The sequence below is a fragment of the Poromitra crassiceps genome, assembly GCF_964638095.1.
Source record: "Poromitra crassiceps genome assembly, chromosome: 20".
Taxonomy (NCBI): domain Eukaryota; kingdom Metazoa; phylum Chordata; class Actinopteri; order Beryciformes; family Melamphaidae; genus Poromitra; species Poromitra crassiceps.
Window position 1 is genome coordinate 26,409,328 of NC_139637.1, and position 19,159 is coordinate 26,428,486.

General features: G+C 44.6%; 1 protein-coding gene and 1 long non-coding RNA gene across 2 annotated transcripts in view; both read left to right on the forward strand.

Moving 5' to 3' along the window:
- The window catches only part of LOC310795041, a 664,395-nt gene that overhangs the window by 557,627 nt on the left and 87,609 nt on the right, over window positions 1–19,159 (forward strand). The window lies entirely within an intron of this gene.
- The window catches only part of usp11 (ubiquitin specific peptidase 11), a gene marked incomplete at its 5' end in the record, with an annotated part of 65,526 nt that continues 63,748 nt past the window's right edge, over window positions 17,382–19,159 (forward strand). The window contains one exon of the mRNA XM_083657138.1: window positions 17,382–17,494. Coding sequence (XP_083513264.1) covers window positions 17,382–17,494 — 113 coding nt within the window. The remainder of the gene's footprint in view (window positions 17,495–19,159) is intronic.

Here is a 19,159-nt window from a genome sequence, read left to right on the forward strand (position 1 = left end):
CAGGTTGCATCCGATTATCTTCTCAGCACAGCGGATGATGCGCTGAAGTCTGTTGATGTCTTTTTGAGTGGCAGCAGCATACCAGACGGTGATGGAGGAGGTGAGGATGGACTCAACGATGGAGGTGTAGAAGTGCACCATCGTGGCCTTTGGCACTTTGAATTTCTTCAGCTGCCGCACAAAGTACATCCTCTGCTGCCTTCTTGGTGAGAGCTCTGATGTTCAGCTCCCATTTTAGGTCCTGGCTGATGATGGTCCCCAGGAAGCGGAAGGACTCCACAGTGTTGACTGGGGAGTCACACAGGGTGATGGAGGAAGGTGGGGCTTTGTGCTTCCTGTAATCCACAATCATCTCCATTGTTTTTTGAGCATTTAACACCAGGTTGTTTTGACTGCACCAAGTCACCAGATGGTCAACTTCCTACTACTTCCAACTACATTCACCCATTCACACAGACATTCACACACCGATGGCGGCAGGCTGCCACGCAGGGTGCTGGCACACCATCGGGAGCAAATTGGGGTTCAGTGTCTTGCCCAAGGACACTTCGACATGCAGACTGGAGGAGGCGGGAATCGAACCACTGACCTCTTTATCCAATGCGATTAGTGGACGACCCGCTCTACCTCCTGAGCTACTGCCGCCTGATGTTAACAACACCATACGTTGAATTTGAAGGAGGAGGCGTTTAATGTTTAATTGTTCATTGTTTGGTGATGATTTCATGCTAATGTATTCTTTAGTCATTTGACATTGATCATTAGTGTCGTTTTGGACTTCAAAGTGTAGTGACGGGATGACACCTCTGTTTAACTGTACTTAACTAGATGGATTTCCTCCTGACTAATGTTGTTAATGGAAGGAGCCTCAGTCTCACCTGCTGCTGCCCATCCATCAACTGACAATCGATTGCAGTTCAATGCTGGACCACTCCACACATGAGCAGAAACAGGTTTGATGCTGGACCACTCCACACATGAGCAGAAACAGGTTTGATGCTGGACCACTCTACACATGAGCAGAAACAGGTTTGATGCTGGACCACTCTACACATGAGCAGAAACAGGTTTGATGCTGGACCACTCCACACATGAGCAGAAACAGGTTTGATGCTGGACCACTCTACACACGAGCAGAAACAGGTTTGATGCTGGACCACTCTACACATGAGCAGAAACAGGTTTGATGCTGGACCACTCTACACATGAGCAGAAACAGGTTTGATGCTGGACCACTCTACACATGAGCAGAAACAGGTTTGATGCTGGACCACTCTACACATGAGCAGAAACAGGTTTGATGCTGGACCACTCTACACACGAGCAGAAACAGGTTGGATGCTGGACCACTCTACACATAAGCAGAAACAGGTTTGATGCTGGACCACTCTACTCATGAGCAGAAACAGGTTTGATGCTGGACCACTCTACACATGAGCAGAAACAGGTTTGATGCTGGACCACTCTACACATGAGCAGACACAGGTTAGATGCTGGACCACTCTACACATGAGCAGAAACAGGTTTGATGCTGGACCACTCTACACATGAGCAGACACAGGTTAGATGCTGGACCACTCTACACATGAGCAGAAACAGGTTTGATGCTGGACCACTCTACACATGAACAGGTTTGATGCTGGACCACTCTACACATGAGCAGAAACAGGTTTGATGCTGGACCACTCTACACATGAACAGGTTTGATGCTGGACCACTCTACACATGAGCAGAAACAGGTTTGATGCTGGACCACTCTACACATGAGCAGAAACAGGTTTGATGCTGGACCACTCTACACATAAGCAGAAACAGGTTTGATGCTGGACCACTCTACACATGAGCAGACACAGGTTTGATGCTGGACCACTCTACACATAAGCAGAAACAGGTTTGATGCTGGACCACTCTACACATGAGCAGACACAGGTTTGATGCTGGACCACTCTACACATGAGCAGAAACAGGTTTGATGCTGGACCACTCTACACATAAGCAGAAACAGGTTTGATGCTGGACCACTCTACACATGAACAGAAACAGGTTTGATGCTGGACCACTCTACACATGAACAGAAACAGGTTTGATGCTGGACCACTCTACACATAAGCAGAAACAGGTTTGATGCTGGACCACTCTACTCATGAGCAGAAACAGGTTTGATGCTGGACCACTCTACACATGAGCAGAAACAGGTTTGATGCTGGACCACTCTACACATAAGCAGAAACAGGTTTGATGCTGGACCACTCTACACATGAGCAGAAACAGGTTTGATGCTGGACCACTCTACACATTGTCATTCGCACTGACGCCTCGCTATGGGGTTGGGGCGCGGTGTGCAATGGCCTCTGGGCCAGTGAAGCCCAGGAGCTTCACCACGTAAACGTGCTAGAGCTGGAGGCTGTTCACTGGGCTCTACGCCACCTCCAGCATCAGATCCATGGTTACCAGGTCCTGATTCGCTCGGACAACATGGCCACGATCACCTACTTGAACAAGCAGGGCGGTGTACGGTCAAGAGCCTTGAACCAAGTGGCGGCGGAGATACACCTTTGGGCTCCCACCTGCTCTCCTAGTCAGCGGCACACTTACCCGGGCGGCTGGACTTCGGAGCGGACTTGTTGTCGCGGGGCAACCCCCGCCCCGGCAGACGGAGTGGCAGTTACACCCGCAAGTAGCACCCGCGCCTCACAACGCACTGCCCCCTGTGGTTCTCTGTCGAAAACGACGATCTCCCATTGGGTCACGATGCGCTAGCGCGCATGTGGCCCAGGGAGAGCATTTATGTGTTTCCTCCCCTCCTCCTGATCCAGTCCGTCCTGGATCCACAGCAGATCTGGTTCCCGGACCTCATCCTGCTGTCGGAAGGGCCGCCGTGGCCGCTGCCAACTGTGGACCTGAAGTTCCTGTCTTTGAAGACTGCGCTGCTGGTAGCCTTGTCTTCAGGCAAAAGGGTTGACGACATAATTGCCCTGTCGGTCCAGCAGTCTTGCTTGATATATTGCTGATGACGAGAGGAGGGTTACGCTTCGGCCCAACCCCGCCTACCAGCCTAAACATATCAACGCTAGCTTCAGGTCTATGGTTGTAGACCTGGCGGCTTTTTGTCCCCCTCCTTTCAGCTCGGAGGAGGAGTGACGCTTGAACACGCTTTGCCCGGTGCGTGTGATCCTGGCCTACGTGGGCAGGACACGCACGGCTGCGCACCTGTAACCATGTTGCTGGTTTGCTTTGGGCCACGGGCCCTGGGTGGGGCACTGTCCAAGGAGTGCTTGTCACACTGGATAGTAGAGGCCATTGCTTTTGTGTGTTTGTTTTCCCTCCTCTTTCTTGTACTGTTTTTACTTCTCAACATTTTCTTTCTTTTTGTAAAGGCACATACTCTGTAAACTATCATTTAGAAAGTATGTATGAGTGGACCTGTAGGTGTGTGTGTGTGTGTGTGTGTGGGGGGGGGGGGGGGTTGTTCTTAGGTGGGGAAAGAGGGACAGATTAGGGGGGTGAGGGGTAGGTGGTGGTGGGAGGGAGGGAAGTTTGGGTTGTTCTTGGTTTTACTTGAATCTACTGGAATTTGTATTTTCTTGTATTTGTTACAAAATCAATACATATATTGATAGATTTTGAAAGTTGTTTAGTGTATTCCATAGGTTTTTCGAGGCCGGGGTTCCAACTTTTAGGTTTTAGTTGCCACATAACCATAACCCAAGTTACTCCCATTTTGAAGGCTTGAGATTGGCAGCAGCCAAAATGCCAATCTCGAGTCCCCAAACCAATCACGTCACACTCACTATATGTCCATATCTTTTTTACATTCTCTACAACTGCTGTTGAATGTCTTCCCCAGTAACACGTGAGCTGAACAAACTGTGTCATAATAATAATAATTACAATGTGTTTGGCCTCCAGCAGGCAGGATAATGATGATGAAACAAAACAGCCATATTGGATCCTGAAAGGCCAGGCACTTCAATCGCTCTCGTGTGTGTGTGTGTGTGTGTGTGTGTGTGTGTGTGTGTGTGTGTGTGTGTGTGTGTGTGTGTGTGTGTGTGTGTGTGTGCGCGTGCACGTGCACGTGCGTGTGCGTGTGTGTGTGTTCGTGCGTGTGTGTGTGTTCGTGCGTGTGCATGTGTTTGTCGACAATGCTCTGAATCCCAATACTTATCTTCTTTTGTGTGTCTTTGTCTATGTGTGCTTATACAGTATGTGGCAGTTAAGTGTTTGCCTGCAATGGCTGACTTCCTTCTTATGTGCGTGCATGCATGTGCATCTTAAACCGTGTGTGTGTGTGTGTGTGTGTGTGTGTGTGTGTGTGTGCAGACTTACTAGCTCCATCTTCCATGTTGTAAACAAGGATGGAGGCGTTCAATTAGCGGCTGATCCCTGCCTGGAAGGCTGCAGGATCAATGGTTGTGATTAACATGTCGGCAGCCTGTGAGACAGATTAGGAACTCACTGAAGGTTACTTGATAATTGGGAAACTGTCAAACAAAACACACACACACTCACACACACACACACACACACATATATATATATATTAGGGGTGTCACGATACACTCAGTTCACGATACGATGCTGGGGCAGCAGGCTGAAGGCAGCGGACGCCAACAGACTCAACAAACTGATCCGTAAGGCCAGGGACATTGTGGGGCTGGATCTGGGCTCTCTGACTGCGGTGTCAGAGAAGAGAACGTTGTCCAGGCTATGCTCCATCATGAGCAATGACTCGCACCCACTCCACGGCGTGCTAGTCAAACACAGGAGCACGTTCAGTGAGAGACTGATTCCACCTAGATTCAATACGGAGAGGCACAGGAAATCATTCCTGCCTGTGGCCATCGGTCTATTTAATGCCTCTCTTAAAAGAGCACCTCGGAGACGCTCAGTCTCCCTGAGACTGAGCCAGCCGATAGGTTAACTGTGCCTGGCTGAGCCACGTGTAACGTAAAGGGCAAGCCGACTTAATATAAGTCCAGTGTGCAATAATGGTAATTGGCACGTAATGTCTACTTACTCTACTTATTTTGCATATTTTATTTTATTTTGCTAACTTTAGACGTATTCTACTTATTTTGCTTATTTTTGCTTCTATCGCATTTTACTACTGTTTATTCTATGCTATGTTGTGTTCTTATTCTGCTTATGTTTGCTTACTATCGCATTTTTCTACTGTTTATTTTATGTTATGTTGTGTTCTGTGAGCGAGCTACTGTAACCTGTCCCAATTTCCCCCCGGGGATCATTAAAGTCTTTCTGATTCTGATTCTGATTCTGATACGATACACGATATTGGAACAATATTATTTTGCGATCGATTTGTAAGTTGAGGGGGCATCCTCCACGCTAATTTGAGTCATTTGACCATTTTCATCCTCCGTGTCTGTAACGTCCCTCGTCTGTTCAAACAAAGCAATGAAAAGGAGAGCGAGCATGCAATCAGATGCAGATCAGTGCCACCATGTTCAGCTTCTTTTTCTCGTGATATGAGATTTCATCTCAACGATACGTACACCCTGTGATGCTGAGGTACACAACTGACGATGTGTCCCGGTGGTAAAGCCTTATACTGTAGCAGCCATCTTTCAAGAACTCCCCCATGAATTAGAAGTGGTGCTATAATAGGGATTGCAACAACTAGACCTTTCAATGAACCTTGTCACGTTTTGATATCGCGATATATTGTGGGACGATATATTGTGACATCCCTAATATACATGTATATATAAATGTGTGTGTGTGTGTGTGTGTGTGTGTGTGTGAAGCCTCAAAATACTGAGGCTTCTACATGACGGCATGTCAGCCACAGTACTCAGCAACAGTGGCTCTGAGTCTGAGCCCTTCGCTGTGGCAACAGGAGCCGAGTGCACCAGCTGGGCGTAAAAAAGTAGGTCTTAACTCTTACGCCGGTCTTAGCTATACGCCCGACGTTGTGATTTGAATTTACACTGAGTGCACCAAGCCTGACTTACCATGGTCGTAGCTGCGCCCGGTCTTTAGGCTGCGGACGTGTGCGTTCACGTGAATACGTGCTTGTTGCCAAGCAACACACTTCTCTCAGACAAGCTCGAGACAGCTGACAGACAGCTCCAACTCATAGAGTTGTTTTCAAAGCATAGAAACATTCTCACAGCTCAATTTAACAGCGCCAACACAAACAAACAGAAACGAGATGTAAAACAACAGCACAACAACTTTTAGCTATGTTTAATTCAAGGAAAATGACGCTGGTGTGTGGGAGTGAATGGCGCGCTTTCCCCCGTGATGGGCATAGAGACACTGCATGAAACAGGCCACGCCCATCACGGGGGAAAAGCTCCGTTCATTTCCACACACCAGCGTCATTTTCCTTGAATTAAACATAGCTAAAAGCTGTTGTGTGGTGGGCTGCGCAGAAAACAAAAGTAAAAAATCGCCAGTTAAAGTTTTTTTGTACTCCTGAGCAAAACAATGAAGCCATTGAGAATTGGCGAGAAGAAAAATGTGGATCTAGCTGTCAAGGAAGTAAGTTGGAGTGTTCATCTTCCGTATATACGATCTTTTTGTGCAACACGCAACCATGCACGTGACATAGGAGGATTGGAGGGGGGGGGGGTTTCTGTTTTCCCCCGTCTTGGGCGTGGCTTCTGAATGATGACGCGTTACGCAGTGTCTCTATGGCCTATTTCGTGCAGTGTCTCTATTGAGCACGTTCTAAATGTCTGAAGACCAATCAGATTGCTTGGTCGGAACTACCTGTTGTATACAGAACCTGCCTGAAATTCTCGATCGATATTCTTCCTGATGATCCACCAAACAACAAACTATCTGTCGAATCTTTCCATTTACAATGTCCAAATCAAAGTCATGAATATGTTTGTTTTTTCAAAGGTCAGCCTTTATCTAACAAAGCTGATAATCAAATCACACAATAATAACATTACAGCCGGGTTAATCCCTCAGTTCTGTCCTTCCACAGAATCAATATTTTTACATAATGGAATTCTGAATCAATATCTTTCAATTACACCTCGCCGAGGGCTTGTTCAGGTAAACACCCGTTTTTTCCCCCTCCTCAATTGTACTTGGCCAATTCCCCCTGCTGTCCCGGGTCGTTGCCCCACCCCCTCTGCTGATCTGGGGAGAGTTGTAGGCTAGAACCATGCTTCCTCTGATACATGTGCAGTCGCTAGCGGCTTCATTTAACCTGACAGCGAGGCGTTTCATCGGCAGGACACAGATTCCCCCAGTTCCCCCCCCCCCAAACAGGCGCCCCAACCAGCCAGAGGAGGCGCTAGTGCAGCGACCACAAGTTTACCGGATTGATGTTCCCGCAATTCACTCTCATGGTGTTTTCTTCATGACCCAGATGATAAACAGGATAAGAACTCATTTAAAAAGCATTTAAGTAGCTATGTAAATCTTATATGTGTACTAAAATCATTCTATTATCTATCTAACATTGAGCAATTTTCGAATGAATAAAGCCAGTGTGAGACTGCATTTGCGGACTCGTCAGGGAGTCTCCTGGAGAAATATTTTGTAATGTGTGATGCCCTGTCACAGCTCATAGTGGGGGGGGCAATGATTCAGTGGTAATTGCCGTCATCAAGGATGAACTGATTCGATTTTGGTGGTCAAAGGTCAAAGTTCAAGGTCACTGTCTGCGACCTCACGACCGCTTGTTTCATGCTCAACACGATATCTCAGGAACGCCTTGGCGGCATTTCTTCCAATTTGGCTCAAACCGTCGACTTGGACTCAAGGACACTGTGACCTCACGAACACCATTTTCAAGGTAATGCCATATCTCAGTAACACCTTGACGGAATTTGGCTCAAATGTCAAAGTCTGGACAGACATGGATGTCGACTGCTCACTTGTATATATATATACTTGTATATATATCCGCGGTGCGGTCATTCATATCTATTCTGTTGTTGCTAAGATATGTGTACAAAAGTGACTCTCGAACTTCAATTCCCATAACCCATCACTCCCTCACCTCCAGCCATTTTCCCTCACCTAAGCACACCTGCCCCTAATTCTGGACTGATCACCACGCAGCTGCATTTAAAGTGTAACTTACCCCCAAAACACTTTTTTTCAGCTTTTAACCAATATATGACTTTGGGGGTGGTGTGTGAAGAATTCTGGTCAAAATTTCCACATTTGAGACCAAACTGTTACCATTGTACCATTTGTATCATTTTCAGCTGCATAAGTGACCTCTATGGGTTGAACACTGCTTTTTTTGCCCTCAAATGAATGGGAGATTTGGTACATCCTGGCATCACGGTGGGACTCCAGTCCCGGTGCCCCCCCAGCTCCAGTCCCGGTGCCCCCCCAGCTCCAGTCCCGGTGCCCCCCCCAGCTCCAGTCCTGGTGCCCCCCCAGCTCCAGTCCCGGTGCCCCCCCCAGCTCCAGTCCCGGTGCCCCCCCAGCTCCAGTCCTGGTGCCCCCCCAACTCCAGTCCCGGTGCCCCCCCAGCTCCAGTCCCGGTGCCCCCCGCACCTCCATCTGCCTATCTATACCTGCCGGCGTCACCAGCATCCAGGTCGGCCTCCGGAACAGTCATCATTCTTTTCAACTTTTTCTTAAGGTAATTGTGTCTCGATCATAAAAATAATTGTCTAATTGGTCAGTCTTGTCTACTGGCCAGTTCCCTCTCTCTCTCTCTCTCTCTCTCTCTCACACACACACACACACACACACACACACCCACACCCCTTCCTGTGACTGGTTCCAATTACAGAGCAGGTGCACCTGAGGAGGAGAAAAGGGCATCCGACATATCAGGTGTGTGTGTGTGTGTGTGTGTGTGTGTGTGTGTGTGTGTGTGTGTGTGTGTGTGTGTGTGTGTGTGTGAGAACGCGTGTGCAAACGTGTGTGTCCCTCTCTCTGCCCTCAATTCCACCAGCAATTTTATTTCTTGTTTCCTTTTAATTCATGGCAAACTCAAGCAAATATCCCACAAAATTCTTCAGCAGCAGTCTGCTTATGTACACACACACACACGCACACACACACACATTTGCACAGAGCACACAGTCTGAGTGTCAGTCACGTCTGATTGGTCAGTTTGTGCCTCAGTGGAACTGCAGGAAGAGAGGAAGGAAGGACTGCTGATGATCTTGTGCCAATACTTGAATTAAATTCAGATGTTTCAATTGGACCATTTCCATGACTAAATGGTAGACGGCTACCTGGCATACCCTCTATAATATATAGTGACCAGTGTTGGGCAAGTTACTTTCAAAATGTAATAGACTACATATTACTAGTTACTTTCATTTGAAAGTAATACGTTACTTTACAATATTACTGTCTGTTTAGAGTAACTCATTACTTATTACACTACTTTTGCATTACTTTCACTGTAATAACAGCAGCAGCAGAATGACATCGCCGCCCCGGAACCATCCAGAAAAATAATTCCAACCGTCTTGAAGTCAGTGTAAAGTTTGAACAATAGAAAATTCTAAATGTTATCTTTTTCCTTTGTTATTGTCATCTGGGGCCGGTTGCACCAAGTGGTCTTAACTATGCCTGGTCGTAACTCCTACGTCGGTCTTAGTTAAGACCAGTCTTTAGAGTGGATTTATGCCTGTTGCACCAACACGGCTTACGTCTGGTCTTAACTATGCTGGTCGTAGCAATGCGCGTCCATGTGAATTGCCAGGGAATGCACCCTGATTGGATGATGTTGCAAAAATGTGCCTCGCGACCTGCTTGAAGCACTGTGCCACTACGCTCTCTCAGCCACTACTGTAAAACACCCTCCCTCCTCTCACCCTCCCTCGCTCCGGGGTAAAAATGGCGGCGATTGAGCCAGACAGACAGTCTGAATGAAATTGAATGTAACGTTCCCAATTCTATGTATTAAATTCTAAAAAATTAACGGCAACATTTGGGAAGGCTAAGCCACACAACTAGTTAGTTATAATCTAACATCATGCTTTCAAAGACGGAGAACTGGCTGTGTTACGACGATGACGGTAAGGACTCAAAAAGGTCTCCGCGGAGACTGGCAGGCGCTACGCCTCCTCCTGACCAGGCGTAAGAGTTACGCCTTTGTAATGAGTTACCCCCAACACTGATAGTGACACAGCGATTGGCTTTGAAGGAATATTGGTAACTTGTCACATGTTAAACATTTGTTTAATGTGACTGCAGACAGATTGATGATGAATTGTCTGAATTCACTCATCCAATCACGTGTGATTTACCACTAATTAGTGTCATATAGTGCTAATATAGCAGCTAATTAGTGCGCGAATACAGCAGGTGCTGTATAGGGAAATGCAAACGACGGATGTTGGGGTTATAGGGTTGTAACCCTAATCCCATCCAACGCTTATAACTCACTTTTTCATTTTGACTGTTTGAAAAGGAGTTCAAAAGCATAGCTTTTAATTGAAAGAGCTGCCTGTTGTCATGAGAGGATCTACTGTAGTTTAGTTGATCTTCATGCTTGTACATCTTCTCCACTCATTAGTGTCTCCATGTTTACACACTTAGCAGCTAATGACTTTTAATAGAGGGAGACAGCAGGACACTGACTGCCTTTCATGCTCGCTTTCTCTCGCTCTTCCTGTGTTTTGTTACCAGCCGCGACAGCTGTGTGTGTGCATGCGTGCGTGCGTGCGTGTGTGTGTGTGTGTGTGTGTGTGTGTGTGTGTGTGTGTGTGTATGCGGGCGGGCGCGTCAGTGATCATGGAAAACTGATTCAGACACTTATAGCGGGAACTAGCACAGAAGCGGTAAAGGTAAAGTCCCACTGATTGTCACACAATGTGTGAAATTTGTTCTCCGCATTTGACCCATCCCCTGGGGGAGCGGTGAGCAGCAGTAGTGCCGCGCTCGGGAATCACATGGTGATTTAACCCCCCAATTCCAACCCTTTTTTGATGCCGAGTGCCAAGCAGGGAGGCAAATGGGTCCCATTTTTATATAGTCTTTGGTATGACTCGGCCGGATCGAACTCACGACCTCCCAGTCTCAGAGCGGACACTCAGACCACAAGGCCAGTTTTGAGTATTTCGCCAGGTGTTTCTGTGGACAGATTTTGCACGACAGCATCAAAACTGTGCAAGATGCTTTCATCAACATGAAGGCCGAGTTTGAAAATGAGCAGGATCCAATCTTTCACTTTCTCTCAAAACGGAGCTCATACACTTATTATTGTTGCATTCTATATAGTAGTTCATGTGTCATTATCCTTTGTGATTCTTGTTTGTTTTAGCCTGAGTTACAGTTTTTCTTTTGTGTGACTACATTGAGAGTTAAGCAAACCAGAGCCAATTTCCTTGTATGTGTACATACTTGGCCAATAAATCTGATTCTGATTCTGATTTTCTGTCTCTCTCTCTCTCTCTCTCTCTCTCTCTCTCTCTCTCTCTCTCTCTCTCTCTCTCCCTCTCTCTCTCTCTCTCTCTCTCTCTCTCTCTCTCTCTCTCTAAGGTTAATTAAGAAGGAGAGCCGCACAGGGAATACGTCACGAGGATTGGGCTGCCATGTGACTTATTTGCATAATTACTTGCAATAGCGAGGCCACAGTCTAGTTTTCATAATTATCTTTTGATGTGGCGCCCGAGTCCAGTTGTGATTATAATGATCCACTTTAAACATTGTGCCGTCTGCTCTCACAGAAGTAAACGGATGCTTAATTTCCCCCCCCCAATATCGTTATGAGGTCATATTAGGTTATGGTTTAATTCAGGATCAGCTGTTTATGTGGCTTCATATTCTGATCACGAATTGGCCTGTATTCATGAATAAAGTGAATAGGAATATTACAGAGGAGAGACAATGGACAGCAACACAAGTGGAGAGCAAACTGAGACACAAACGACAGGAGAAATCATCAGGAAGACTCATGCAGCACCTTCTCTCTTTTGCTCTTGGATATGCAAGATCAGCCCTATTCGCACGGGATAAGTATTATGTGGGGACCTCATGTGATTTAGAAACGATCCCCTGGCTAAAGGAGGTTTGAGTTGCCCGGCACGAACTGGCTCCGATTCCTGCAAATCATAAATTATGTTCGATCCAAGATTCACGCCTTTGAAGCGCTCCCAAATGAACATGCTTTTTCTCGATATATTGCTGAGCCCTCCTCACTCCAAGCATCTCATTTCTAGATTTGTATGTCTGTTTGACAACTGCACCATGGCCTCCACTGAGAGGATTAGAGAAGCGTGGCAGGGGGACTTGGCATTGACTTATCTGACATATGGGATAGGAGTCTGTCTGTGAGACAACTTTGCTCAGAGTCATTTCCATGTTGCCAGACACTATTGACAGTTTGAGCCTCCCAGCCCAAAACGAGCAGTTTTATTAGCGAACGTGTATCGACGATGCGGTGCGCAATTGCCCGACTCAGTTACACTGTGTAGTTGTTTGAGCACATTGCTCCAGCTGTAAACCAGGCTATCTCTGTGAGTACTCAACCAATTTGAAAAAAATGTGTCACGATGAGTTTATTAGACACATACAGACACACAAAAAAACGATTATCCTTTAAGTGTCTGGTAGTTCTGATAGTTTTCTGGGTTTTCATAGAAGATATTCAGGTCTGAGTAGAGTACGAACTGGCCAAAACGGGCGAAAACACGGCATACGTAGTACACACTGTAAATAACGTATTTTCTGCAACGTAGCGGTTCATATCCTCATAATATCTCGTCCATAAATGGACGTGAGTCCATTTAGTTTCCTCCGGGCTGCCTCGGGCAGCCTCGGTTTGACCAGCATATATGACCATGTCCAAACCAACGTCAGCCTCAGCTCCGTTGCCCACACGGCACTGTGCGCTTTGGAGATGTTTAAACTTTTTACGCCGGTTTAGTGATATTTCTCCACTCACCGTTCAGCTGCAATCGATCAGCGGGGTCAAACGTATCTAGCCTACTTGAGAGCACAAAAATTTATATATAAAAACATATTCCAAAGTGGTAAGTAGGGCTTAATTTAAATGTAGCCTGCAACAAGTGCAAAACTTCAGTCCTCGATTAATTCAACAGGAGCCATATGGATTTTTTTCTTTTTCTTTTTCATTTGAATGCAATGTATTTTTCATATGGGGACCATATGAATGGTGACTCGGTGTTTCCAGCGAGCTGATTGGTAAGCAGATGGGTCTTTCATGGGTTTTGATCTTATCCTCTGAACTTAACCTGCTACAAAGCAGGTTAGCCGTAGAGCATAAGTTGCTATGGTGATCTATCTCGATAAGAAGTTAACTAGCATCGTGGTACGGCAAACCTAGGGTTAAACCTGAAGTTACCTCGCTAAGCCACTAATCTTGCTTCGTGGTACAGGCCCCTGGTCCCTCAGTGTCTTGTGTCAGATGAGTGAGAGAGAAACACACTGCTGACGAAAGACAGCTGCTGAGATGATCCTCGACAGGATCTCACACACTCACACACACACACACACACACACACACACACACACACACACACACATACCCACACACACACACCCACACACACACACACACACACACACACACACACACACACACCAGCTAACGCTGCCATCTACTGGCACAGAGCTGACACACGCTCACACACAATTTGAAATACATGTACGTTTACTGAGAAATATCTGAGTCTTTGTTTCTATGAGTCTTTGTTTTATACATGTAGCTTATTTATACATATACTGTACATACATACATCAGTCTTCCCATCCATGTTTGGAAGTATATGCATACCTTGATCAATTGTTTTATTTCATTCTAACTGGATTTTATCTCTTGTTTTTTCATCTCCTGTTTTATATTTCTTTTTATTCTATGATTCATGCTTTTCTTTGTGATACATGCTTGTATTATGTTCTATTGGTGTATTTTATCTTGTGTAATGCCTTCGTAGTGTATACCTGTTGTGTCATGTATATATTGTTCTGTTGGATCCAGGAAGACTAGCTGCCGCTCAGGCGTCAGCTAATGGGGATCCGTTTCAATAAACAAATAAACATACATTCCTTTCAGTATACACATATTCAAAATAGATGCTTTTCCACACACATATTATTGTATTGTATATAGCAGTTCACATTTTTAATGATCCTTTGTTTTAGCCTGAGCATACCTTTTTTGTGTGCGAGTACATTGAGAGGTAAGCAAACTGGAGCCAATTTCCTTGTCTGTAGACATACTTGGCTAAAGCTGATTTTGATTCTTCATTTATGGTGTCCATTAGAGAAGTGACTCTAAACCGTTTTCATGGCAAGGAGCCCAATCCAGTCCACATCAGAATCACAGACCCTGATTTTTCAGTTTTTTTTATTGTCAGATATGACAATGAGGATCAGTGACAATTTTACCATGCTTTTATGTGATGTCTTTTTATATATATTTTTTTAATCTTTCGATCGTCTTGTAATGTCTTTCATCTTAACTCTGTCTTACTTGTATACTTTTATTCTATTTTACTGTTTATTTTGTTTTTCATCCTACAATCCCTGTTTTATTATTGCTTTATTCCCTTTTAAATTCATAATTTGAGTATTCTGCTTTTATTTTGTCTGTCAAAGCACTTTGTAAACTTTGTTTTTAAAGGTGCAATATAAATAAAGTTATTATTATTATTATTACTACTACTGTTATATCATTATTATTATAATAACAACAATAATAATAATAATAATTCATATTATCATTATTATTAACACTTTATTTGGATAGTCCGCCTACAGAGAGGCTACAGAGTATTTGTAACATTTCAACAGCTTATTATTACATTATTAGTTAGTTATTACTGAATTATTAGTTAGTTATTAGTTGGTTATTAGTGATTACTTATTAGTTGACATTCAACAATTCAACTGTTTCACTTTGTAGATGTTTTAACAGCTCATTAGTTGAGATTCAGAGAGATTGAGTTAGCTTAGATAGATAGATTGATAGATAGATAGATAGATAGATAGACAGATAGATAGATAGATAGATAGACAGATAGATAGATAGATTGATAGATAGATAGATAGATAGATAGATAGATTGATAGATAGATAGATAGATAGATAGATAGATAGATTGATAGATAGATAGATAGATAGATAGATAGATAGATAGATTGATAGATAGATAGATAGATAGATAGATAGATAGATAGATAGATTGATAGATCAATCTTGTCTATTGAAAGGCAAACAAACTTCTGAGACTTAGCTGGAGGAGAGTGAATGATAATTTTACAATCTATTGCAATTACCAATTACAACCACAAGGTGTCAGAAAGAAAACATACAATGGTAAGCTCATCATCTTCTGACAGTGGATCATAGTAAGTCTATAATATTGAAGGACATTTTAGGTCTGTGTATTAAACTCAGACCAATAGCCTATATGGTCTGATATTGGCCTTTTATGAAGTATCATGTATGTGTTCAGTCTCTGCTGTTTGTCTATATAACATGACAGAGGTTCTTCCTGATCACAACTACTGGACACAGTCTGAACACATCTGTTTACTTCAGAGTATTCAATTATTTACAACAAATCCAGTTCTTGTCCTCCATAAATAAGCCAACAGTCAGACCGCCGCATGATCTCAGACAAACTCAGCATCGCCTTTAAATCAAAAACGTGTTTAAAAAGAACTTTGTGCACTCTGTTCTGCCTTATATGTCTGCTTTCTTTTCCACTCTGCCTACTGTAGGATCCTTGCTGTTTCAGCATCACAATCACATTTATTGCCACAATGTGCACGCATTACATACGAGGAATTTGTCTTAGTGTGTAGCGCTCATATCAATATGTAGAGATAAAGAAATAGGAAACATAGCCAAAGACAACCACAACAATCACAACATTGCAAGTGCAAATGCAGCAAATATGTACAATATATACACAAATAGGAGGAGTGTCAAGTAGGCATTAAATACAGTATGAATTGACAGTGAGTTAAATAGGCATGACATTAAATAGGAGTTACAGTCCAAGCGGTGCTCGATATAGTTAACAGAACAGCTATAATACTTTAGTGTCCACTCCAGCTGCTATAGCTGTAAAGTAACGTTTGATGGGGGGAAGCAGCAGTGTTCAGTGGTTAGTGTGTGTGTGTGTGTGTGTGGGGGGGGGGCAGGGGGGAAGCAGCAGTGTTCAGTGGTTAGTGTGTGTGTGTGTGTGTGTGTGTGGGGGGGGGGGGGTTGGTAGGGTGCTTGGTAGGAGGGGTCGGCCATGATCTTACAGGCTGGTTCAGTGTCCTGGCTGTGTGCAGGTCCTGAAGGGATGGCAGGCTGCTTGTGCTTGTTGCTTTACTTTGAGCCTTTTATTGTCCCATCTCATTGTTATTCCAGGGTTCCTGCAGGGGTCCTTGAAATCTTTGAAAGTAGGTGAATTTGAATTTTTTTTATAAATCAAGGCCTTGAAAGTTTTTGAAAATAGTAACGAGGGCCCCGCCACTTGGAAGTTGGAAACCCTCGTTAATGTTCTGCTTGCACCTGTGTTACTTCCAAACTTTTAGACACAAAATGTGAAAAAGGCTAATTGAAGGCAACAGGCTAAAATCAAGTTTTCCTGCACTCTGTCTGATGTTGCACCCTTCACTTCTAATAATACTAGCAATCTCGCACACTACGCACGCTTGATTCCTAGGCTCGCTCAGGGCCTTGCAGCCTCAGCCTCGCCCACTGCGCATCACATACGCATCTCAGCCTCGCCTGCTCTATAACATCACTGATGGCATCATCACGGATGACATCATCACTGATGACATCATCACTGAACTTATAAGCCTCAGCCAGGAAGGATGACATCACTGATATGATGGCATCATCACTGATGTCATGACATCATCCTAATGACCTAATTAAGAAATCCGGCTCTGTCAGGTCACCTGCAGGGGTGCTCTTTCTTTACACCAATGCTTTACACCCCCTGAAAGTTTCAGTCCGATCACGCGTAAAACGGCATAGCTGTGGCCAGCCAAAGTTGTGCTCACTCTCACTCACACACGCACGCACGCACGCACACACACACACACACACACACACACACACACACGCACACGCACACGCACACGCACACACGCACACGCACAAACACAAACAAACACCATCTCAAATTATAATGAGATGGGTGCGTTCGTAACTCCACTCTGACGTTCTACACTGAAATGAGAGCGCAAAGTACATTACAACGACGCTCCCAATTGACGAGCGGTTCACAGTGTGCACTCTGGGCGCTCGGAGTGCTATTTCCGAACGCACCCAATGTAGCTCTTTGGCGCGTCACAATGCGGAAGGAAGTTGTCATCACGCGAACCACTTCCTCCTTCCGCAAACACAGTAGCTCTGCTCTGGCTTTCGGGTTATCGTCTGGTTGATCAATGCGGGAGGCGGTGGACATCTGCGTTGTTTCTCTGTCACATTCATGAGCTAACGTTAGCATGGCGGCTCTGCCCTCAGCAGCTAACAGCGAGCCGCCGCCCGGCCTGGACGCCCAGCGGCGGGAGCTGGAGGCTCTGCTGCGGGACAGCGAGCTCCGAGCGGGCGACAGCTGGTGAGTCTCTCCGCCCCTGACAGCGCTAAGCTAACTCTTAGCATCAGTTAGCATCGCAGGGCTAACGTAAACGCCGTCGGGACAGACCGCTGGAGTCTGTTTGGCTGACGCGACCAGCCCGTCTGTGGCGCTGATCGTGCTTACAGACATGCGGGCAGACAGACAGGCAGGTTAACAGACAGACAGACAGGTCAGTTACCTGAGCTAGCTGCTAACGCTAACGCCTGTCAACCCAGATGCGATGCTGCCTTCACGGTCTGCTCGGAAGCTCCCGTGTTAAAGTTCAGGGGCCAGTTGCATAAAAAATAATTAGTGTTAGTTACTTTTTGATTGTTGCAGATCTCTAATAGGCTGTTTGCCTCTAAAGACTATGTATTTGTACTTCATTATTTTTTATCTCTGGTGGAAATGATAAAAAGTGGACCAGTTGTCGTGCCTCAAAGTGATTGCTGTCAGATTGCAGATATTCAAACTGGTATGAACAGAACAGGTAAAATAATGCAGTCATGAGGAGAATTACAAAACAGATCATTTCATTATTTTGTATATAAGTTATAGTATAACCCATCTGTGAATCATGTTTATTATAGTCTAGTTTCCAAATATTGGCCTAAACAAGGATATTAGACATACCAAGCACATAAACATTGGAAACACTACTATAGTATTACCTGCCATGCCTGATTGCATTATAAAATGCAAACACTTCTTTGGCCACAATTGTCATTATTTGGTTATAAGAGACATTCAAGTTTCACAAAGACATACCTTTGCTGTTATCGTGGACATAAAGTTATGTGTATTTGCATGAAATGATTGTTTGGTCGAGATACAAGCAGCTGTCGATGTGCTCCCTCTGACGGCAATCACTTTTTGGCACTTTTAGGCGTCATAAATGTAGTCTTTTGCTGGTTGTTTTTATCTTAGGCCCTGTTTACACAGCAATGCTCCCTGCATAAAACGGCAAACTTTTTTTTTTAAGCATTAGTGCCTCCCTCCTTTTACACGGGAACAGTGTTCTGGGGGCCTGAACACACAAAAAAGTGAAAACAGCTCCCAGACTGGAATTCTTTGATAACGCTTACTGTCGCCGTGTAAAGTGGCGAAATGCAATTCAGGTGACGACACAGCCCCCCTTCACCATGGAAGACAATGATAGACAATATAGGAGCATTGAACTCGCCCAATACAGCCTTATGGCACAATTAATCGCATTGGCATTCAACAAACATGATAACGATTTGCTAAAAACACATAATCTGCGTTGTTTCTTGCGGCTTCAGTCTGCACACAAATCATTATCACAAACACTGTGTATAAACGCGAAATCAAAGGTGAGAACGCACCGACAGTTTGCCGTTTTATACAGAGACCGTCGTCTAAACACATGGCCTTAGACAGTGAGAATCAGGAGTGTAATAATTGAGATGTACGTGGAATCATTACCTGAAGCATCTAACCCTTCTCCCCAATTTGTTTTAAATATTTTATATTATATATAAAAATGTGTGACTTACTTTGGCTCTTTTTTTCAATCTTTATTGAAAAAAACCAAACAAATGCTATGCAAACAGTCCAGACGTGCTCAGCAAGTGCTATAAAGAGAGACAAGAATATGAATTTAAATAAACAAATAAACTGATTATTTTATTATTCTCATGATTT